This window comes from Telopea speciosissima, chromosome 1, assembly GCF_018873765.1.
Source record: "Telopea speciosissima isolate NSW1024214 ecotype Mountain lineage chromosome 1, Tspe_v1, whole genome shotgun sequence".
NCBI classification, from domain to species: domain Eukaryota; kingdom Viridiplantae; phylum Streptophyta; class Magnoliopsida; order Proteales; family Proteaceae; genus Telopea; species Telopea speciosissima.
The window spans coordinates 75,846,436-75,870,523 of NC_057916.1; the positions used below are offsets into that span (position 1 = coordinate 75,846,436).

The 24,088-nt window shown below is 41.1% G+C and overlaps 1 protein-coding gene across 2 annotated transcripts; it reads right to left on the minus strand.

Moving 5' to 3' along the window:
* Nucleotides 1-1,741: 1,741 nt before the first annotated feature.
* LOC122661783 lies at nucleotides 1,742-16,698 on the minus strand. Of its 2 annotated transcripts, XM_043857290.1 has the most exons (5): nucleotides 16,417-16,698; nucleotides 15,777-15,843; nucleotides 2,913-2,961; nucleotides 2,287-2,331; nucleotides 1,742-2,029 (listed from the first exon to the last, which is right to left on the minus strand). In XM_043857290.1, exons 1-5 carry the CDS (start codon nucleotides 16,678-16,680, stop codon nucleotides 1,963-1,965), a joined length of 492 nt encoding a protein of 163 aa, XP_043713225.1. In that variant the 5' UTR covers nucleotides 16,681-16,698; the 3' UTR covers nucleotides 1,742-1,962. The 2 variants fall into 2 exon arrangements, with proteins under 2 accessions (XP_043713225.1, XP_043713233.1); XM_043857298.1 differs by lacking the exons at nucleotides 1,742-2,029; nucleotides 2,287-2,331 and adding an exon at nucleotides 2,490-2,760.
* Between the last annotated feature and the right edge of the window lie 7,390 nt (nucleotides 16,699-24,088).

Sequence of the window (24,088 nt, forward strand, 5' to 3'; positions counted from 1 at the left end):
AACTTAGGTTCGAGTGCTTGAACCTTGAGGTTATCAATTGTCTAGGAACTATTCCCCTAGGCGATGTGGGACTAAAATTTGCACTTCTTCAATGACCTTTGAGGATGATCGATACTATATCATTTCTTGGGTGTCACACTACTCTAATTACATAAATAATGCTATTGAGGGGTAATTGGACATTCAAATTATTTTTTTGATGGATGGAAAGTTTTTGTTTTTTGTTACAAGAATTGTTTTGTCTTCTAAGGATTGGGATCCAGAATTGTACAGCATCAAGGCTGGTTTAGACCATGCAACTTTTTTAGGACTAACAATTAAGGAGGTTTGGTGCTCAAACCAATTGATCGCTAATGCTCTTCCATCCCCTACTAACTCTCCTTGGCCTTGGCTATTTATTAGGGATTTTATGTATATAAGTAATAGATCTTTAGACATGACCTTTTCTATATTCAAACATAACTAATGCTTAGAAGTGGCTCGCAACCTTGCGACCTATGCACAAGATAATCAGGTTGTATTTTCTCATAATACTTAAGCTGGTTTCTTTTCTTTCATTAAAAAAAACTACTCCATCTAGATTACCAGGGGAGATAGAAGGTGAAACTTTACAAGGTCACTTGAAAAATATATAGAGGCGTTTGGAGAAATATAGGTGACCTTTAAAGGATTGATAGGCCGACCCCATTTAAATGGGATACTGCTGAGTTGTTCTTTTGTTTTTTTAAAAGATTCATAAAAAATTAAGGATCAAACCCGTCTGCAGCCTGGGGTTGAGCGGCCACCATGTTGCACTCAATTAACAAACCCATTTAATTGGGATAAGGCTGAGTTGTTCTTTTGTTTTTTTAACAGATTTGTAAAAAATTTAGGATCAAGCCCGTTTGCAGCCTGGGGTTGAGCGGCCATCGTGTTGCACTCAATTAACAAGCCACCACGTGTATTTCATGCCAATCCAATAGTTGGTAGACGAGGTCATTTGGGGTTGAGTGGCAATTTTGAATTGAACTTGCCTACCAGCCATTAGATCAGCATGGAATCCACACGACGGCTTCTTAATTGAGACCCTCAGGCTGCAAACAAGCTCAATCCAAAATTTTAACTTTATACAATTTGTACTCAAAAAGTCAAAACAACGATCGGTATTAAGCTAGCTAGCGCAGGCAATCATATCAAGAAAAGGGAACCTAAATAAATATGATGCGTATAACATTACTTTGAAAACCCCTTAAATACCTTTTCTGCTCCTCAAGTTTCTGTTGTTTAATAGATGACAGAAAGCAGTTCTAGAGGGCCAATACACATGAGCAAAAGCAGTGGGTGAGTGCCTATATCTGCCACCTGGCAATCGGCTGAAATTCCTTGGACAAGTAGATCTTCAATATCCCCATTCACATGTCAAACTTTAGCTTAGTTGGAATTGACCACATGACAAAACAAAGCATGGAAAAACCCTAGGCATAATAGGAGAGATGTTATTCGATGGAAGAGTGAATGATTGAATTTGGGGCTAAAATTTGACAAATGTCTAATTTAGACCATTTTTTCGAGATATCCAATGCTCAGAATTGCCGCATCACTCTTCCTCATGAAAGAACAATGAGCCCACCCACTGATTTTGTCCCTGGGTTACTGACCACAAGTTTTGTAAAAGCAAAAACAAAATCAGAATATATGACTGGATTCAAGCTTCTTTCTACATTCCTTGAAACAACTGTAAACATAAAATGGAACCCCAAAATAAAAGTTGCAAACACATAAAGAAAATAAAATTCAAAGATAATACTCTACCAATGAAACAATATACATATCCCAACAACAAACATCAATGGCAAACCCAAAAGGACTGGGTTTGGGAACTCCCAGAGTTGACTTTTGTGATTGTGAAAATAGCTCTCTACAAAGGAATTTTGCCCTCCAGATATATTTGATTTGGCTCCAACATGGCAGAGTTTTTCAAAATCATGGAAGACGGACGAGCTTATTCACAGCTGAGTCCATAACATCTACGTTTCTCCTCAGGATCTTTCTAAACATGTGCTCAGGAAACAAAGAAAGAGAACCCCATGATGACACAATTAAGCTTGGGAGGGGGATTCATTGTTCCTTAAGTTATGTTTTTGTTTTTTTTTTTTTTGGTCTCTTTTAAATGATTAACATAGCTTAGAGTGAAGAGAAAAGGCTACACTTCAATTTTTCATTACCAGCTATTTGAAACTCGTGCGAGTGGATTGAAAGACAAACAGATCATTAGATAAATAAACATGCACAGTGATAAAAGGATACAACTGCATTGCTAGATTTTCAATGCCCTTCATTTCTTCATTTAGCCTGCACAGAAAAGTGGGGTGGGCAGTGGGGGAAGAATTGTTAAGCACAATTTTTTAAGTTGAAAAAATTAAAAACCTTCTCATCTGCTGCAATTTTTGTTTTAAGTACGTATGAAAATTGCTCCATGATGAGTGGAGTAAACTATGAAACCATAAATGGTTGCTCGTTCGCTTTTCCTAAGATTGATTGACCTAGAAACTAGAATAGTTAACTAAAAGTGACCAGGAAAATCAAGGTCTCTCAACCTTATTTAAATCAACATAAGAAATGCTTGTAAGTGGATATATTCTAGTAATAAAGGAAATAAACTGAAATTTAGCTGAAGATAACTCTAATCATGTACATGCCCATTTGGAATCTCATGCTTAATCCTGATTCTGAGAGCTTTGAAATCATACAACAATGTACTGCTATCCCAACTCTACTCTACTGCCAACCTCAAATCAGCATTATGCATGGATTTTACTAATTTTGAATTCAAACTATTGTTCCCACTCGCTCCCACAACAACTATAAAGCAGACTTCCTAGTCCTGCTTCCAAACATAAAATAAATAATTTTTTGGGGGCATAAATAAGTACCTGAGACATGAATTAATGTAGCGGTTCCCCTTAGTTGCTGCATCAAGTACTGAATAAGGAGACAATAAGAATGAAGATAAGATCAGGAAAGTCACAGAATAGTTCAGCAATCTGACCTTCTTTCCTTCTCTTTTTCTTTCTTTGTTTTTTTTTTTTTTGGGGGGGGGGGGGGAGAGAAAGGTACTATCATGCTAAGAATTTTAGACCATAATATATAATTTATATACATGCCATCATACACATGGTTTTCTTATTGCCGAATTTAAAAAGGATGAATCCAGGAGATGTACAATTTTTACTTCCATAAACAGCATATATGATCAACTCTAATTAACATCCTCAAGGAGGACCAATTAGTTAAGATCCAAAGGTCCTACACACAAATCAATATTGTAACAATATCTAGGTAACTTGATAAGCATAGCACAACAGGTAGGCTAAGTCCACAATGAAGTATAATTGATGGATTATATAAGATATGTCAGATTACAACAACTTACTTTAGAGCTTTATTCTAGCTTATCATAAATATAGAATGTCTGGAATTTCTGTTGGCAATGAAAATGCAACTTTCCAACACCAAAATATAGATAGCATGCTGCAGTTAGATGTCAAACCATAAATTCATGTTAAGATATGTAACACAATAGGGGGAGTCCTCCTAACGTGGTATCCTGTATTGTTTTATGTCTTTAATTGTTAGTTTCCTAGTCTAAGTAAGTTTCCTGTTTAGGCTTTAGGCTTTAGGCTTAACTAGGTAAGAGTTATATTCCTTTTGTAATTCTGTTTTGGCTTTAATATAAATATATGTTGGCTGGTACGATAGAACATACAATCTATCGCACAGCCCTGTTCTCCCATTGTTCTCTCTTCTTCTCCCTTAATCTCTTTCTATCTTCTCTCTTCTCTTTGCAAGGCACTGGTTAGAGGTTCTGGAATTCTTTACACTTTCCAACTCATAAATTCAGTAAGAGGATGCTTACCTGCAAAATGATCACAGCTCCCAAAATGATTGATGAGATAAAATGATGCTGTCCCAGGGTTTGAAAACCCTGTTTAGGTTCTCCTTGGGCCAAATAAGCAATCTCGTAATTAATCAGATTTTCCAAGGGTTTACTTGTTAAGTAAAGGAGAGAGGACATAAAAGGGTTTAAAAATTATTGAGTGGGGCAAAACTTGGAAGCAAAACGAAAATAAGGATAAAGAGGAATAAGAGGGGAGGGAGAACTAAAGGAAATTCACTTTAAAAATAATATTGACAAATGGGAGGAAATCATCTTCAACCTCCCGACTTCGATAACCAGCGGAGAGGGTTCTTTTGCAGGTGGGAGAACTCGCTCAATAGTGATCCATTAGACTCAAGATTTTAGGGTTGATTTCGCAACCTTTAGCACTGTCGAATCCTCCTAAGCATAGGCTCAAGAGGCAACAAAAAAGCTGGCCAAGGATTTCTGAAACAAGAACCTGACAGCGAGGAGCTGAGTCACGCCTGGGTTCTGTTTTTGTCTCGACAGGGACCTGTTTTGGGGGTAGGGATCTAGGGCTTGAATCAACCTAGGAAGGAGATCCATCCCCTAGAATTTGGGGTTGATCTGAGTTATAAAAGTAGAGTTCCAGTGAACTCTTCTCAGACTGGTAGTAACAGCGACTGGGGTGCAGAAGAAGGAACAGGTAGGGCTGTAACGGATCGGATTCGGCTCGGATAGTGCTATATCCGCATCCGCATCCGATTAGCTATCGGACGGATTCGGATAGTGCTAAACGGATACGGACACGGATACGGATCGGATATTTTATCCGTTTACATGTAAATATAGTTTTTCGGATAGCTATAGCCTATCCGTATCCGTCTCCGTTTAGCTTTCAGACGGATTCGGATAGTGCTAAACGGATAAGGATACGAATACGAAAACGGATTTCGGCTATTCATTTACACCCCTAGGAACAGGGAGCAGGGAAAAGGAAAAGTAAGAAAGGAAAAGAAGAGGAATAGCAGTGGAGAGAAACTAAGGAAGACCACTATATCCTGCTGGAGATGTTGGTCCCATGCTCCTCCCCTGTCCCTCCATGCCGGAATCTCCGGCAGGTCTCCTGATCCCTTCCTTCGTCTTCTCGTATGGCTTCCCCCTGTTCTGCCCCTGCTTCTCCCTCTCCTCCCCCTGCTCCTCTTCACCCCCTTGATTCCCAGGCCCTTCCTTGGAGTTCCATCCTCGTTTCAGGCTCCTCTTCTACCTCTGATGGACTGCCTCTGCATTTTATTCCATCTTCTTCTACTGGCTCTTCGAATGTGGTCTTCTGTCCTCCTGACCTGCTCTCGGCTGAAGCAAAGCTTTGGGAAGACTGCCTTGTGGGTAACTTTCTGGGCCCTCGACCTCCCTTTCCTATCATCAAATTGTCACTTTCCAAGCAGTGGCGCCCTCAAGGTACTCTGGATACCTTTCTGCTAGATAATGGGTTCTTCATCTTTAAATTCTCCTCCTCTCTAGACAAGACTCGTGCCCTGGAAGGAGGTCCATGGCTGGTGGGCAAAAGGCCAATCTTCCTGTGTCAATGGACTCGCCAAATTCAGCTTAGGCGTCTGGACCTTTCCTCTATTCCTCTGTGGATTACTTTGCCAGGCTTGCCTCTTCATTTCTGGTGCACTGATGGACTCAGTCTGATCGGCTCGGCCTTTGGAAAACCACTGTTCTCTGATTTGCGCACTCGCAGGAAGGATCGTCTAGCCTTTGCGAGAATTTGTGTTGAAGTTTCTACTGACGAGCCTCTCCCAGCGTTTATCACTGTCAACAAAGGGGAGGGTTACTCTTTTGAATAGGAAGTGCACTATGATTGGCTGCCTCCTCAATGCCTGGTCTGCAAAACCTTTGGCCATGACTCCCAGCACTGTACTCCTGCCGCCAAGCCCTTGGAGGTTGATGTCCCTGATCCTTGCTGCAACTCTATTCCTTTGGATGGCGTTGGACCTGCTAGTTCTGTTGGAGTTCCTACGGATAGGTCTGCGCTATTGCCTAATGGTGGTGCCGAGGCACTAAATCTCCACTCCAAGGTTGCTCGTTCTGCCTCTCGAGGTCATTCACGATCCAGATTCCAGCACCGGAACCAACGATGGAAGAAGAAGAAGCCACCGGAAAGCACCAAGGACCTATCTCAGTCGATGCTGAAGCCCTAGTCTGATGGTTAGAATCGATTCAGTCTCCTGGCTTCCTCGCAGCAGATCGCGTATGGCAGAAGATCCTACTGTAGAGCCTTCTATTCTAGGCTTTGGCTTAGAAATCAATGCTGCTCTTGCTTCAAAGTCGATGTCTGCTCCTCTGAGTAGCTCTGCTGCTCCCTTGATCTCTGGCGATTGCGTTTTGCCCCTGCCTGCTAACTGAGAAACCCTTTCTCATCTTTCTCCTACTTTATCGAACCCCGTGACATCAACTTCTACTGACCTGGATCAGGTAGGGCCCTCTCCAGCTCACCCTCCTCCTCCATGTGGCCACTTGGGCTCTACGCTGTCTGCTCATCCATTTGAGCCGGGTTCCTTTAACCCTGGCCCATTTGCCTCTTTACCCTTTTCCTCCTCTGGGTCAGGTTGCACCAACTTGAGCTCTTCTTCCTCTCGGGCGGGTCCTAACTCTCTTTTGGGACCTGGCCCATGTCCGTTGAACCCATCATCTTCTTCACCCGCTTCTCTTATCTCCCCTGTTTTATCTCGTGACCTCCTCCCTCCGCCTCACACACCTTCTGCTCCCATTGGTAGCTCGTATCGCTGGCGGCACCATAGTGAAACCAAATCTCATGCTATGCTGACCAGGCTCCTTGAGCCTTAGCTGCCCCTGCAACCTCTTTCCCAATGATCCACGGCTCTGTCTGGAACACTCGTGGGCACAACTCTCCAGCGAAGCAGGCTGCTGTTCGTTTGCGTATTAGATCATCTCGCTCGAGTTTTTGCTGCCTCCTGGAAACTCATGTTAAGGAGCCCAACTCTTCCAAAATCCTTGCCTCTATTGCTCCTGGTTGGTCTCTGCTTTCCAACTACAACCACCACACCAATGGCCGTATCTGGCTACTGTGGGACCCCACAAAAATTTCCATCTCCCTCTCTGCTTCCTCCTCTCAATATCTGCATACCATATTCTCTGATTCCTTGGGCCATTTCTCCTTTTTCTTCTCAGTAGTTTATGCTGAAAACTGTCCTACTCTAAGGACTTCTTTATGGGCCGATCTTAGATCCTTTGCTAGCCAAATTGGGTCCCAGCCTTGGGGTCTGGGAGGAGACTTCAACATTATCCGTTACAGTCATGAAAAACAGGGGGGAGACCATTGTGACCTGGATGCTATGAATGATTTTAATGAGTGCATTGAAGATATAGCTGTTAATGATCTCAGATGGACTGGGTTCCCCCTTACCTGGAGCAATAAAAGGGCTGGAAACAGTTGCATTGACTGCAAACTTGACAGAGTTCTGGTCAATGAAGAGTGGCTCAACTCCTTCCCTTCCTCTCATGCTTCTTTTGAAAACCCAAGCATCTCTGATCACTCTCCCATCTCTCTTGCCATCCAGCCCTTTACTTCTTTTGGTCCCAAACCATTCAAATATTTTGACATGTGGTCATCTCATCCAACCTTTCTCCCCGTTGTCCTTGAAGCTTGGCAAAAGCCTGTCCTTGCCTTCCCCACCCCTCTCATAGCCTTCTCCAAGAGACTTAAAAATGTCAAGGTTGCCCTCAAGGACTGGAACCTAAACATCTTTGGCAACATTACTCTTCAAGTTAAAGAGTATAAAGACAGACTTGCTTCCATTCAAACTAGGCTACAGTCTGATTTGCTCAATGACTCCCTTGCTATTGAAGAAAAAGAGGTCTCTATCCAGCTCTCCTCCTTGCTAGCTAGGGAAGAAAGCTTTCTCAAGCAAAAATCAAGAATCAAGTGGCTGGATCTGGGGGATTCTAATTCAGCATATTTTCATCGGTCTATCAAAGCTAGAGTTAATGCTAACTCTATTGTCCAGCTCACTCGGTAGGATGGCTCTGTTGCTAACACAGTTAAGGATATTAAGGATCTGGCAGTTCAGCACTTCAGAGGAATTTTCTCTGGGCCTCAACAGGATCATGCCCCTATCCCTAACCACTTGCTCAACAAGTTCATTGCTCCAGAACTCTTGGATTCCTTAAGTGCTATTCCCAAAGAAGAAGAAATTGTCAAAGCTATACACTCTCTCAAGGTCAATAGAGCTCCTGGCTCAGATGGCTTTAGTATGGGATTCTTTTTAGCTGCTTGGGACATCATCAAAGTTGACCTTATTGCTGCCATTGAGAGCTTCCTCCTTAACCCCAATCAAGTCAATGGGATCAACCACACCTTCCTCTGTCTTATCCCCAAAAAGGAAGGTGCTATTGCTATGAATGACTTTAGGCCCATTGCTCTTTGCAATCTTCTGAACAAATTCATTGCTAAAATTCTAGCTAGAAGGCTCAAGAGTGTGGTGGATCTATTGGTGAGTGATAACCAAACAGCTTTCATCCCTGGCAGGAACATCTCTGATAACATCCTTCTGTATAATAATATTGTCCGAGGCTTTGATAGGAAGAATCACTCTCCGTCGCTGCTCCTGAAGATTGACATCCACAAAGCTTTTGATTCTCTAAGGTGGGACTTCATTGCTCAAGTGCTGACTCAGATGGGATTCCCTGTACCCTTTGTTAACTGGATTAGCTCTTGCATCTCTTCCCCAAAGTTCTCAGTTTTGGTCAATGGCAGTCCGGCAGAGTACTTCGGAGCTTCTGTGGGGATTTGGCAAGGCTGCCCTCTCTCCCCGTACTTGTTTACTATTGCCATGGAAATCCTTTCCAGGCAGATTCAGATTTGCACTAACCAAAAGCTCATCAATCCTTTGCCCAAGTGTAAAGGCCTAAAGCTTACTCACTTGGCATTTGCAGATGACTTGATGATATTCTCCAAGGCATCGCTTGCCTCCTTAGAGTCTATTTTGCTTTGTCTCCAACAATTCAAAGAGCTATCAGGCCTTCGCATCAACCCCTCCAAGACTCTCATCTTCTTTGCTGGAGTTTCTAATATCGACAGAGCTGCCTTCCTAGCCATTTCTAGGTTCCTTGAAGGTCAGCAGCCTGTCAAATACTTGGGAATTCCCTTGATCCCTGCTAGACTTTTTGCTCACCACTGCACTCCTTTGTTGGATATGATCCGGAAGAGACTTCAGCTATGGAAAAGTAAGCTTCTAACTTATGCTGGCAGATTGGTCCTCATTAGATCAGTTTTGGAAGCCTCTTATATCTACTGGTCGGGTGTTTATGGGCTCCCTCAAGCTACTATCAAGGCTATGGAATCTCTTATGGCTTCATTCCTTTGGAAGGGCTCTGACTCCCCAAGGTTCCTTCATCCCTTGAGTTGGGCTGCTGTGTGCTTTCTCAAGAAGGAAGGAGGGTTAGGCATTCGTCGTATTAAAGAAGTGAACTCAGCTGGTATCATCAAGCTTCTCTAGAAGATAGTCTAAAAAAAAAGAGCATTTGGGTGGATTGGATCTATCCCCCTTTATCTGATGCTTCTTGGGTTTGGAGGAAAATCCTTGTCAGCCGTCACTTGGTCCTTCAAGTCATTCGCTCCAACATTGGTGATGGTCAATCTACGTACCTCTGGCTTGACAACTGGCATCCTATGAGAATTCTTCTTCACCAAGCTACCCCCCAGATCCATTTACTCCTCAGGCCTGCATAGACTTTCTTTGGTTCCCAATATTCTTGACCACAATGGTTGGGCTCCTCCAATATCTGGCCCTATCCTCACTCCTATCTGGAATGAGCTCCACTTGGTCGCTAGAAAAGGGCTGCTTCAAGAGGTGATTGTGTTACTTGGTCCTCTAACAGCTCTTGCTCCTTCTCTTCCAAGGCTGCCTGGGATTTTATTCGTCTGAAAGGCCCTTTGGTTCCTTGGCATAGACTCCTTTGGTTCAAGCATCACATTCCTAGGCATTGCTTCACAGCCTGGAGAGTCTTCAACAACTGTCTCCCTACTCAAGCTTTTCTTCGCAGCCGCCAGATCTTAGTCTCTCGTGCCTGCTGTCTCTGCTGGAACAGTGATGAAGACCTGAATCATCTCTTCTTTGAATGCCCTACTGCAACTGCAATTTGGAAGGGTGTTCTCCTCAAATGCTAGCCTGCTCGAAGATGTATCCTTCCCTTCTCTAGAGAATGGATTTGGATTGATATGACTTTTGCTGGCTCCTCTACTTATGATGCGATCGGGAAGATGGCTTTCTGTGCTACCCTCAACCATATTTGGATGGAGCACAATTTGAGAAAATGGACTTCCAACTCTCGGCCTTACTAGAAGATTTGGGACTCCATTTCCTTTGAAATTAATGCAAAGTTATCTTTACTTCCCCCCTCTTCTTGTAAAGACACCCCTAGGAACAGGACCATTGTCCAATCCTGGGGTCTCTCCAATGTTTCCTTGGTTGCTCAGGCTAATGCTTAGGCTGCTGGTTTGGCCCTCCTGTTTTGGGGCCTTTTGTAATTCTTCTTTCTTCTCTCTTTTGGTAATGAAATTTTTATTCACCCAAAAAAAAAAACTAAGGAAGACGTACCTGATTTGGAAGGAGAAAAGAGGAAATAGAAAGAGGGAGCACAATCATACCATGCAGGTAAGCAAACCCAACTGTTCTTCATTCAATTCTATTCACTATCTTCCATTGATGGGATTACATGGTATAAATAAAAAGAAATCCAACTTAGTAAAGAAATATACTCAACTAAGAAAGTTAAAACAAAATAGGAAACTAAATTTGAAACAACTCCTATGTATAGCTAAGTCCCTACCAAAAGAGAAGGCAATTACAAAGATATCCCCACGTAGCTAATAAACCCCTACCAACTCTTGTTGGTCCAAAAACTCGGGTTGGGCTTGGGTTTCCAAAACTGGTCGTATCAGTCCAATCACTCTAATGCTACTGCATCATAAGAACTATTATTCAACACTGTAGCAATTACAGAACTCAGGCGTAGAGTTGGACAGAGTACCACATATCAAGCATTATTTCCATTTTCATCAGAAATCCACCCAACTTGTTGGAGTTACATGAATCCTGTTCATCCACCATTAAATTAAACACCATATTCCCTGTGTCTTCAAATCCTTTTCTACTAAATTCAATCCAAGTTGACCTCAACATTTCTATGCCCTTTAAAACCTCCAACTTATATCAGAGTGCTCCTACCCACTGGTTGCTATTACGGCATTCTGCACTTGAAAAGTAACTATCGAACAGGTATGGCTCTGGTTTCGAACAGTCAAGGTCATGAGGCTATCATCTTTGTCATAGATGATAAAATCATCCCAATCAAAATACATTTTTGCACACAGACTGGGGGCTCCCAGATTCATTGATGTGGGTTCTGATTTAGTTTTTATTTTTCAGAGTTTGTATTCATTTACTCAACATTGTCATCTTCATCACACCCATTGTACGGGCAAGCTTTTCCTTAACTATCCAACATTCTACTCACCAAATATGGCAGTTCATACTACAATCACATAATTTTTCACCTTAAACTGACCAGTATACACAGTCACCTAGCAGCCCAAGAGGACATCTATTTCAGCCAGACATCGCAAATTTTATGGGCAAGATCTACCTCATTGTGTAAAATCAAAAGAATATAGAGGAAATTTAAAATCTAATTTCATGACTAGGAGAACAACATTGGGCATGTTTGAATTTTCCAATTTGAAATGCATCTCATCAAGTCAATTATTTTGTAACTTATATCTTCTTTTTTATATATATATATATATATATACATCAAGCAGGAGTGTTGCAATTTTTTCATGCATAAGTGATGTAAAGCAGAAATTGCCTCCTGCACATTGTGATTGATGGAAGATCTCAAACCTACATAACAGAATCATCCAAATCTTGAAGGCAAAGAGAAAACAATAAAAACCTGAGATATATATAACCCAAACCCAAGACAGGTTGAAATATTACGACATGTATGCTATTTTCATAAGCACTCATGTCTTTTCTTGCCATTTTAACCAGATGAAGTTTAACCTTTTCCCAATAAATACCTCCAAGTAGCAGCATAAAACTACCATTGGTGCATTTTTTGGTTTTAGTTGCACATGGAAAAACCCATTGTGCTAGGGTGTTCCCGCCAGAATAAGCAACGCGCTACACTATGACCCAGGTGTAGTATTAAGTGAGCAAGGGTTAGCTAGGGCGTCCCCTGTAAGCGACACGCCACGTCGGTGCCCGGATGCGGTGACAAGTAAGCAAGTGTTCTCACACTGTGGACGAGTACAGGTAAAGAAGTTAGTCCAAAAACGCAGAATTATATTAGCATCTTGGAACATTGGATCTTTAACAGGTAAGAATCTAGAATTGATAGATGTTACGAGGAGAAATGTTACGAGGAGAAGAAGGATTAACATAACTTGTATTCAAGAGACTAGATGGAAGGGTAAAAAAGCTAAGCACTTGGATGACTTTAAACTTTGGTATACATAAAAGTAATAGAAGTGGAGTGGGCATAGTAGCGGATAAAGATTTAAAGAATGATGTGGTGGATGTTAAAAGATTTGGAGATAGGATTATATCCATCAACCTTGTACTGGAGAAAGAGGTCGTCAATATAATTAGCGTTTACATACCTCGAATAGGATTGGATGAAAGTACTAAGTTACACTTTGGGGAACACATGGATGGATTAGTGCAAGGTTTTAGTCAAAGAGAAAAGATTATTATAGGGGGTGATCTGAATGGACATGTTGAAAAAGATCTTAGAGGATATAAAGGTAAATGGAGGATATGGTTTTAGAGATAGGAATGAGGAGAGGATCTTAGTTTTAGATTTTGCTGTGGCTTATTATCCATTGTAAACACTAGCTTTGAAAAGAGAGGAGCATTTAGTTACCTTCAAAAGTGGGCATCGTAGTAGCCAAATAGATTTCTTCCTAACTAGAAGGTCCAATAGATTGTTATGTAAGGGACTATAAGGTTATAACTGGGGAGAATCCAACCGCACAACATAGATTAGTGATCATGGATATGTGCCCCACTTTTCCATAGGATAAGGTGGTGGAGCTCAAAAGGAGATAATTAGAAATCATTTACAGATAAATTGGTCAAACCAGGAAAGTGGGACTTTGAGGGAGAAAATAATACGATGTGGAATGAGATGACTACTTGTATTAAGAAGGTTGCTAAAGATCTTCTAGGCGAATCGAAAGGAAAATGCCCACTAAATTGGTCAAACAAGGAAAGTGGGACTTTGAGGGAGAGAAAGTAGGCAAAGCACAAGGCCCAGATGAGGACCCAATAAAAGCATGGAAGAGCTTAGGAATTTGTAGTTTATCTTGACTAACCAAGCTGTTTAATTAGATTATGAGCAAAGGAATTCCAGATGAATGGAGGAAAAGCATTGTGGTTTCGATTTACACAAATAAAGGTGATGTTCAGAGTTTCAATAACTATAGAGGCATAAAACTAATAATTCATACTATGAAATTATTGAAACCCACTTGAGACAATAAACTACTATTACAGAGAACCAATTTAATTTTATGCCAGGAAGATGCACAACAGAAGCAATTTAATTACTTAGGAAAATCATGGAAAGTTTTAGAGATTGCAAGAAGGATCTCCATATACCAAATAATGTAACTCTATATGGATGTCAATCCAACTAAAACCAAAACCAGAATCTGCTTGGGTTTAATGCAATCGGTTAGGGCAGAATGGAGGATTAGATGAACTTAGGGTTAGGGTTTAATGGAGTTAGGGTTTGATGGTACGGATAGGAGAAGAAGGGTTGGGGGGTTGGGATGAAAGCTTACTTGTGTTGGATGGATCCTTGGACTGATAACAGATCTGAGTAACTAATCTTTGAACCTTCACACAATCGGCAGCAACAAACTTGACAAACTTGAATGCACTCGAAGGAGAGAAAATAGTGAACCAGTGAAGGCTATCTCAGCCTCACCTTCACAGCCTATCTCAGGACAGTGGAATGCATTAAAGCAATAATCTTCTTCATTAAATCGTGGGGGGTTCAATGGAGCTCTTTACATTATATAGCCTTCAAGGCTGGACATAAAACATATCCTAACTATGACTAGGACTCAAAATAGGAATGCTCACTACGACTTAGGACTTCTAATTAGGATTCAGATTTGCACTAGGAATCCTAATTAGATTACAACTCAATAAAAATAAAACAAATATTAAAAATCCCCACGACTGTTGCTGGAGTAGGGATTCATCCCTACACCTACCCGATGGTTACTTAGGCTGGTGTAGGGAAGAATCTCTACACCTGCGGCTGGTTTTAGATAGCCAGTTTACATCAATCTCCATATGGTCTTTATTGACATAGAAAAAGCTTATGATAGAGTTCCTAGGGAGTTAATTTGGCAAGTACTAGAGAAGAGAAGTGTTTCAAGTAAATGTGTGGACATAATTAAAGATATGTATGATGTGACTAGTGTAAAAACTGTGGGGGGGTGTCAAGGTAGTGAATTCCCAATTACAATTGGGTTACAAAAAGGATCAACTGTAAGACCTTATTTGTTTGCACTTATCATGGATGATTTAACCAGAGACATTTAACATGAAATTCCTTGGTGTATGCTTTTTGCAGATGATATTTTTGGTGGTTGAAACAAATGTAGGGATTAACACCGATTTGGAGTTATGGAGATCAACCTTGGAATTAAAAGGTTTTAAGATAAGTAGAACGAAGACGGAGTATATAGTGTGTAACATTAGTTACACTAGGATAGATAATGAGGTGGTGAAAATTGAAGAGAGGGAGATTCCGCAAAGTGATTATTTAGGTAGGTGGGCTTAATCATAAATTAAGAAGGTGTTATAAAGGATGATGTTTCATAGAGAATAAGAATATGATGGATGGAGAGGTGCGTCTGGAGTGTTGTGTCAATGACGTATTCCTTTAAAACTTAAAGAAAATTTTTATAGGACAGTCACATGACCGGCTTTGATGTATGGTGCAGAATGTTGGGCAGTTAAGAAGCATCATATGGATAAGCTTAGTGCGCGGAGATGAGGATGTTGAGATGGATGAGTGGCGAAACTAGGAATGATCGCATTAGAGTTGATTTGGGAGTAGCTCTGATACATGATAAGCTACGAGAAGTCGTTTGAGGTGGCATGGTCATGTTCAACGAAGGCCTTTGGATGCTCCAGTATGGAGGAGTGATTGGAGTCATATTGAAGGAACTAAAAGAGCCAAGGCAAGACCTAAAATTACCTTAGGAGAAATGGTGAGGAAAGACATGCATAGCTTAGGCCTTGTATTAAGTATGACCTCGAGTAGAGCTGATTGGTGGGCCAGGATCCATGTAGCCGACCCCATTTATTAGGGATAAGGATGAGTTATTGTTTGAACAAGGAAAAGCTAGTGCCACATATTAGAGCTACATCTAAGTTCACTTAGATACTCTTGTTTTTGGTCCTATACTTCCAAGACTTGCCTCTTATCCATGTCAAGATCCTTCTCAGCTACATTTATTGAATATATGACTTGTTTCTCTGTCAACTAAGATTAATTACTATAAAACATTATTGATCATATCCTTGTCTTATAAAAGTTTAGTTTTAATGAAATGCATCAATTATATGACTCCAAAGTGACTCTCCACTTAATCCTCCAAGCTCTGATTCTATGGGCAACATTCTATGTGATCCCTCCCATTTTCAGCATGCACAATAATATTGTCAAAACTGGATTCCTCATTATTAATTAAATTAAATATCTTAAAATTTTCTATATAGTACTTACAACCATAAAGGATCAAAGTAACATGAGTAAAGATTGCTATGATTCAAGTAAATTTGTTTACCAGATTCTTGCAGGTGGCCTGCAGCATCACTGAAGCAACGCATGTGATCAACTGAACTGCTAGTAACCTACAAGTTTACACTGAAATCACTATAGATCCAAGTCAATATGAACAACTATCTGAAAGAATTCATAGTTTTAGCAAGAGGATTTCGTGCATATATTATGACGACCCAAAAGCTTTTGTAATTGACGAGGCATTTAGAAGCTGATAAAGCTCGTGCTTTATCGAGTGAATCATCACAACCCCAATTACGTAACTGCCTTGTCTGCCACCATTTCCATAGAGCTTCACCTCTTTTTTCTTGTTAATGTATCAATGTTCAAATTATCCTCCACTTCATCGAAATCGAATTAATGATATCAAATCCGATAATATTGAAAGTCCAATTAAAACCTGATCATGACTTTAATCGTACGATTCAATAGGAAATACATCTGGTTCACTGCCTCAGAGAATTATAAATCCTTGACTAAAATCATGAGAGTGGTTTAAAAAGATACAACAAAAGGAATTTCTCCCGATGATTTAACCTAAAACTCAACAGTATTCGCAGGTATCATTAACCTAGAGTATAGCCATGATTGTAATAAATTCACCTAACACAAAGTACCAATTCGGCTAAAACGAAATGACTGACCTCAGATAGAGCCAAACGGAGAGAAGAAAAGAGGGAGGTGAAGCTTTCAGCAATGGCCATCGAGTCCCTCTCGACAACTTCGATAGCTTTCATAATCCCCATTCCATCAAGTGAGGCTTTCGATTCACAGCGATCTTCCTGAGCTTCAGAACAGATTTGAGGAGAAGATTCTGACTGATCACGTTCAGGTTCTGCGACTGGGGTCTCCGTATTCATCGAAGAAACGTTTGGGCTTTGTTCCATTTCCCGCGGGTTTTCTGTCATGAGAAGTGGAATCTAAAAAGCTTCGAAGTTTTTTAGTGTGTAGCTCTTCTGTTAACTCTCTCAGTTCGACGGCCCAGGTACCACGCCAAGTGTGTGAAATAGGGGTGTCAAAGTTGGCCAACACCGATAAACCCAACCCAATCCATCAGTTAAACCGATAAAGCCCGAGGTTGGCCCGATCAATTACTAAATGTGCTGAGCTCAAGTACTGATTGATTAATAATCGAGCATTTCCGGTGCAAGATAGTGGCTTGATGGATACCCGATCGAGATCGATTGAATATTGTGAGTCTGTGACCAATCGACAACCAACCATGATTAGCACATTTAAATCCATTTAGCCCATATATAGTTCGATTACTTTGAGCCCGATTATGGAACAATAACTGATCTACAAGATAGAAACATGTACTGAAGTACATGCCCTGTCTTCTGATGCCCAAGTACCTAAACAAGTAGAAAAGGTGCAAAGCCTTAAATTGGTCGGACCGGTTAAGCCTGACCTAATTGACCAGCCTGATAGGTTGACACCACTAATGAATCATATGACCTAATGTATATAGATGCAGAGGTAAATAATAGATCGATATGAACATCATGAGCTGTCCCGTAATAAAACCAGTTGTTATTGATACCTTTTTCTCGATTCCTTCTTCCATAAGCCGAGCTCGGAGAAGGAAGAGATAAGAGGGCCCTATGGAGAATATGGTCAGAAACTACTATGGCTTCTAAATCTCGTCCCAACTCTTGCCAAATGATGCAATGTGGCATGCTCAACAAAAGCATGAAAAAGCAATCACACTTTCTGAATGACAATTTGAGATCCAAAATCTCAAATGAAAAAGCGCCATACTTTAGAAGGAGATATCTCGGTCTAATCTTTTCGATTAGTCTCATGCTATCGGAAGTCTCGATGGAGGTATAGACACAAACTCTCAAGATCAAATGTATGGAGTTTTTACTATTGCATGTATTACCATACCGGGGATCAAACAAAAAAGAGTGGACAGTTAGTAACACCAAGGTACACAAAAAGATTAGTAATAGAGATAATGTAAGTTGGGACTTGTTGCCGCCGGAATGTTGCTGGATGACGTGGAGACCTGCAAAAGGAAGAGGACAGTAAAGAGGCCCGGAGCAGACTCCGAGGGGGGACTCTCCAATGCCAAAGTCAGTCCGGCAAAACAGTAAGAGAAGGATACTGAAAGAGTCAAAGTTAGAGTCAGAGTCAAAAAAGAGATTGTACCTCTCGGTGGTCCCCCTTCCTCTATATATAGGGCTCGCAGTTACTGAGACGATGAAGACTTCTATTTTTGTACGCCTCTCACCTGGCCCTTTGGTTGGGTTTCGTGTTCCCCAAGTCTAGGGATTGTTCCCGATGTGATCGCGTCAGTGATCAGAGTCCCACTAGGAGTGTGGTACATTATGTTGGGAGTCATGCGGCTCAAGTTGCCTTCCAAGTGTCCGTTTCCTATTAGCGGGCTGTTATTTGGTATAACAGGACTACATAAAAGGAATTTCAATGGGGCTTTAAGTTGGTAGAAACGATCAAGTACTTTCCCATGATCCCGATTCAGAGTATCCTCCTATCCACTGATTAAAGAAAATGACTATCAGGAACAAAGTAATCTCTTATTTATTTTTAAAGTCCCCTTTTTTGAGAAAGGACTGGAATGTAATTGCATGCAATAGAAAAAAAGGAAAAATAAGAGATTTCCCCCCCCCCCATATTCTATCCATAGTAATATAGATAGAATTCTTATTATGATTCATGACCTAATCTAAAGTCTAATTCTTTTTCGGAGTCGAAAGATATGGGTCGGAATTTATATTGATATTGATAGAAATAGTATTTTATTGAACAAATAAAAATTGGAATTTGAAAATTTGTAAGTTATTACTAAACAAAGAAAAATTGGAATTTGAAAATGAAAGATGAGATCAATTTGGAAGCACTTTTTCGGACTACCAAATGGGTTAAACTCATAGTTAGAAAACTTGTGGAGTAGGTTTTTCCTCTCTTCTTTTTTTGGTGCAATTCAATGGCCGATTGGCCATCAGGCCCCACAAGGGATCAAATTTGGGTTCTTGGGCTTTCCACCAGAATGGGGAGACATGATCACAACACTCTTTGCATGCACCTTCTCTCTCAAAATCGGGGGCAGTTGTTTCAACTAGTTTGAATCCACCAGAGGGTTATGCCAGGGTTGCCCACTAAGCCCTTACCTGTTCATCACTGCCATGGAGTGTTTCTCTTGACTAATCCAAACCTACAGAGACCTAAACATGTTTCGGGGAATCAAAATTGCAAGAGGCGCTCCAGAAATTACTCACCTTTTCTTTGCAGATGATACGTTACTGTTTTGCCGAGCAAACCAGGAAGACATCTCCACTCTCCAATCCATTATCTCCCTATTTGAAGATCTGTCTAGGCAACAGATTAACCTGGCTAAGAGTAGCATCTATTTTAGCACCAACACCCCATCTAGCCTACGGGCTTCTATTAAGAAGTTCCTAGGTATCCCTGAAATGGACCCTACTGCCAAATATTTGGGAACCCCCCTCCTCCCCCCAATTTCTAAGATTAGAAGCCTCTCTGATGTTATTTCCAAAGTTCAAGGCAAGTTGAATGGATGGCATAGCCACCTCCTATCACAAGCTGGTAGAACCACTCTGATTAAATCAATGCTTAACTCTGTCCCAAACTACTTGATGTCCTGTTTCTCCTTCCCCCAGACTATCTGTACCAAATTGGACTCAATTAATGCCCGCTTCTGGAAAGGTAAAAAGCATGATCAGAAAGGACTTTCCCTTATCTCTTGGGACAAGGTCTGCTCACCTATAAGCTCTGGTGGCTTAGGAATCCGTACTGCTCTTGTTCACAATAAGGCTCTTTTGATGAAACTGGGATGGAATTTGCTTAGTAGTCAACAATCCTTATGGACAAGGGTTCTGAAAGCAAGGTATTTCCCCCACTCCTCCCTCTTTGATTCAAACTGTGTAAGTCGGAAAAAACAATGCTCTTGGGTTTGGAAGGGTATTCGCTCTATTTTGCCGGACATGAGAAAAACTGTTTGTTGGAAAATAAGGAATGCCAAGCTTGCTTCAATATGGTACTCACCTTGGATCCCCACCTTGCCTCGGTACCAACCTCACCCCTCCCCATTATTACACCAAATTCCATACAACAAAGTTAATGATCTCATGATAGATCAAACTTGGAACATACCCCTCATCTCCTCAATGTTCCCACAGCCAGTCGCACAGGCGATTTTACAAATCCAACTCCCAGCACACCCACACTTCGATTTCCTCATATCACCCCTTCATAAAACCGGGCAATTCACTACCAAGCTGGTTTCATCTCATCTTGTTCCAAATGGTAGAGGTCCACATCTGAATTGGAAAACAATCTGGAATCTAAAGACCCATCCTAAATTCAAATTGTTTGCTTGGAAAGTCCTACAAAATGGGTTGCCAACCAAGGTCCGACTTCAAGGCTTTATACAAACCGATACACTATGCCCTCTTTGCAATCACAAGGAGGAAACGACTTGGCATATCCTACTATCGTGTGATGTCTCAAAGAGAATTTGGGCTGCCGGGTCACTTGGTCTGCGCACAATACCAGGATCTCACTCAGTTATTCAATAACATCTGCACAACACAGGGGTTAACAAAGTTGCAGAAGAATACAATTTTCCAAGTCGCTTGCATCACTGGATATTTTATATGGCAGGATCGAAATCAGACCATTTTCAAAGGCACAAAACTGGACCCTATGGGAATCATCAAAACAATTCAGAGATGGGAGAAGGATTTACAAATATTCAACAACTCCCAAACAGAGGGTGTCATCACTGAAGCACCACACCCATCACCAACCCTAGACTACTATTTGCAACTGCCAACTATTGACAAACACATTATCATCACTGATGGCAGTTTTGATCCAACCACTTCAATTGGTGGATGAGGAGCAGCGATCTTTCATAGCAATAGTTTGACAACTGCAATAATGGATTTTGGTTGCACAGGTACAACATCAGAAGCAGAAACCAAAGGACTCTAACAGGGCATCAAAAGTGCATTATCACTGGGAAGCAGCAGAATAGAACTTTGGATTGACTCTCTAGAACTGGTCAGGTGGCTAGAGAACCAACAGGACTACCCATGGCCATGGAAACTTTTTTCTCTTCTATTTGACATTAAGGCAGATCTACTTCTTTTTAAGAATGTTGTAATAATAAAAAAGGACACCATAGACAGACATGATATCTATATTGCTCATCAGTTAGCCCAAGCAATACGTAGGTATTGCTCCCATGGAAATGTAACAGATGACATTAACCTTTACATTTAAATAAATTTCTTTATCTTTTCCATAAAAAGAAAAATGGTACCTATAGGGCTCTACTTCTTGGAAAACAAGTAAATGTAGGCTTGGTGCCGCCAAGGAGACTTGAACCACCGATCAAGCCCTCTCCCAAGGGAGTAGCAAACCACCAAGGCAAGCCTTGGATCGGGAGGTTGTTCCTCATTGGTGATGTGAACATGTGAATGGACTACTGTGTCATCATAATTTCTAAAATTGTGAATAGACTTCATCCTATTGTCTACAAATTTATTAGCCTCAATCATAATGGATTTATCAAGGGCTGCCACATTCAAGACAATGTTCTTATTAGTCATGAACTATTCTCTTGTATTATGAAAAAGAGGAAAGGCAAGTTTGGCTATATAGCAATTAAGATTGACATGAATTAGGTTTACGATCACCTGGAGTGGTCTTTTATTCGAAAGGTGCTCTCTCTATATACGGGTTTCATGATGATTGGATTAACAGAGTTATGTTTTGTGTGGAGTGGATGGAAATGTCTATTCTTCTTAATGAGTCCTTCAATATTTATCTTCATCCAAAGGTCTTCGATAGGAAGACCCTTTGTCCTCCTACTTGTTTGTGTTGAACATTTATCTTCCCATATTGATACAGCCTCCATCAACAAAAAATTTATGGCATTTGTCCTACAAGAGGGTGTGAGGCCATTTCCCACTTGGCTTTCGTTGATGATATTATTCTCATCAGCAAAAGGAAAAAAAATGGCAAAACTTGAAGGACACCAGAGAAGCAAAAGGAAAAAAAGCAAAACTTGGAGGAAACCAGAACGACAAATCCCCTTCTCTCTCTCTCTCTCTCTCTCTCTGTCGAACCCACCCCAAACAAATCCATCAACCAGGATTGGATTGGCTCAGTATATTTGTTCCACTAACACCCATTCCAAATCAGCCTTCACCAAAATCCGATCCAAACCAGATCCCAATTTTTAAAACACTTAGGTCCTATCTGTTTGATGGAAAAAAGAAGTGGGGCGGAATAGAGAAATGAGACACTATGAAGGTTGTCCATACAATTCTAAAGAGAGAGGGAGGGCGACACCAATGGGGGCATGGGGGTGTAGGATAGGGTATCATATAGGAGGGTCAATTAGGGATGTAAACGGATCGGATTCGGATCGGATGTGATCGGAGCCGGATATTCCCTGGCCGAATACGGATACCTCTAAACGGATTCGGATGCGGATCGGATTCGGATTTTCGACCATCCGTTTACATATCTGCCTTGTGTAATCCGGACCTTCCTCCCCCTAGCGGATACAATTCTCTCTCAATCCATATCTCTTAGATCATGATTCTCTTTTCATCATATTCTAGAACTTGTTTAATCTTCAAAAACCCTAAAAATCATTATTTACTTAATTTTTTACTATTAAGTATTCGGATTTTTTTCCGGACGGATTTTAATCGGAATATTCGGATTATTTTCCGGATATCTCTAAACGAATACGGATGCCCCTAAACGAATACGGATGCGAATTCGGATTCGGATTTCGGTTATCCATTTACATCCCTAGGGTCAATAGGATAATTTCAAAAGAGAGAGAGAGAGAGAGAGAGCACCGGTGGGGTTCCCAACCTTTCCCAATTCTAAAACCAAAGTTGTTTGTTCGCATGTGCCAATGAAATTATCCCACCCTACCTTTCTTCAAAGTCTTATCCTATTTGGCAGGAATTTTATGGGAGAGGGTTCTCTGCCTGGCAGCATGGCCCTTACGCTAGTGGGATTGGTAACATAAACGAGGGACTTTTCATAGTCATAAGAGACAAGGTGATCATTTCATCTCCTTTCATAGGCAACACACATGTTGCAAGACAAAATTCTTTTTCCCATATTATTATTTTGGGGAAAAGAATACTAACTGGTTGAATGATTCCTGCGCCTAGACACAAATCAATGCTTTTGCATGTGAAAAGACCTTTCAACCCCAATAAAATAAAAAATCACATCCAAATTAATGCGCCTTTGTGCGTATTTTCATTGGCTACCGTGCTAGTACAGGGGTTACACGACAAATTGGCATCCTCTTGCCCTATTATTTTATTGGTAACATAAACGAGGGACTTTTCATAGTCATAAGAGACAAGGTGATCATTTCATCTCCTTTCATAGGCAACACACATGTTGCAAGACAAAATTCTTTTTCCCATATTATTATTTTGGGGAAAAGAATACTAACTGGTTGAATGATTCCTGCGCCTAGACACAAATCAATGCTTTTGCATGTGAAAAGACCTTTCAACCCCAATAAAATAAAAAATCACATCCAAATTAATGCGCCTTTGTGCGTATTTTCATTGGCTACCGTGCTAGTACAGGGGTTACACGACAAATTGGCATCCTCTTGCCCTATTATTTTATTGGAAAGAGATCTCTACTTGGTGTTTCCTATGCCCTCTCACAGAGCATCGTGAGATGATGCCTCTACCCCTGGATAAATACCTAGGCATGTTCACCCATTGGTCCAGATGCTTGTGTAGAGACCATGGGAACAAGTAGAGAACTCTTGCCCTATTTTATTATTCCACATTTCCACCTCATCTTTTACTTTCATTGCCTTTGCTGTCTCTTGGTCCAATTACATGTAGGACCCACGACTTTTCCTTTCCCAACCCTTTTTGCGCGGCAAACAAACGGGTCTTGAGTGTTTATACGATTGAACGAATCTTCAACCTGAGAAAATGCATGATGCAAGAATCTTGATCATGTGCCCTAGACGAACCCCGAACCATCATACGCGTGATCCACACAATCGGCACTGCTACACGTGTCATTCCCATGGCCGTTCGATTTCTTCCCTCGCAGAAGCGCCTCGTTCGTGTTAACATAAACTCAGACACGAGGCGGCACACGCGTGAAACCCTAGAGTTCGCATCCCCCACGAACCTCCCTTTTTCATCGCCGGGAATCTGCCGGAAACCGCCGGAAGCCGCCGAGCGAACCTTTCAACAATCCATCTCAGACCTCCATTCTAAGGCGTTCCAATTAATATGTTATCTGTCCGTGCCTGAT

Coding starts and splice junctions, on each gene's coding strand:
- LOC122661783 (XM_043857290.1), bottom strand. CDS start 16,680: ATGACAGAAAACCCGCGGGAAATGGAACAAAGCCCAAACGTTTCTTCG. Junction 2,332..2,912: donor TACATTAATTCATGTCTCAG/GTACTTATTTAT, acceptor TTTTCTGTGCAG/GCTAAATGAAGAAATGAAGG. Junction 2,030..2,286: donor GAAAATCTAGCAATGCAGTT/GTATCCTTTTAT, acceptor GCACATGTTTAG/AAAGATCCTGAGGAGAAACG.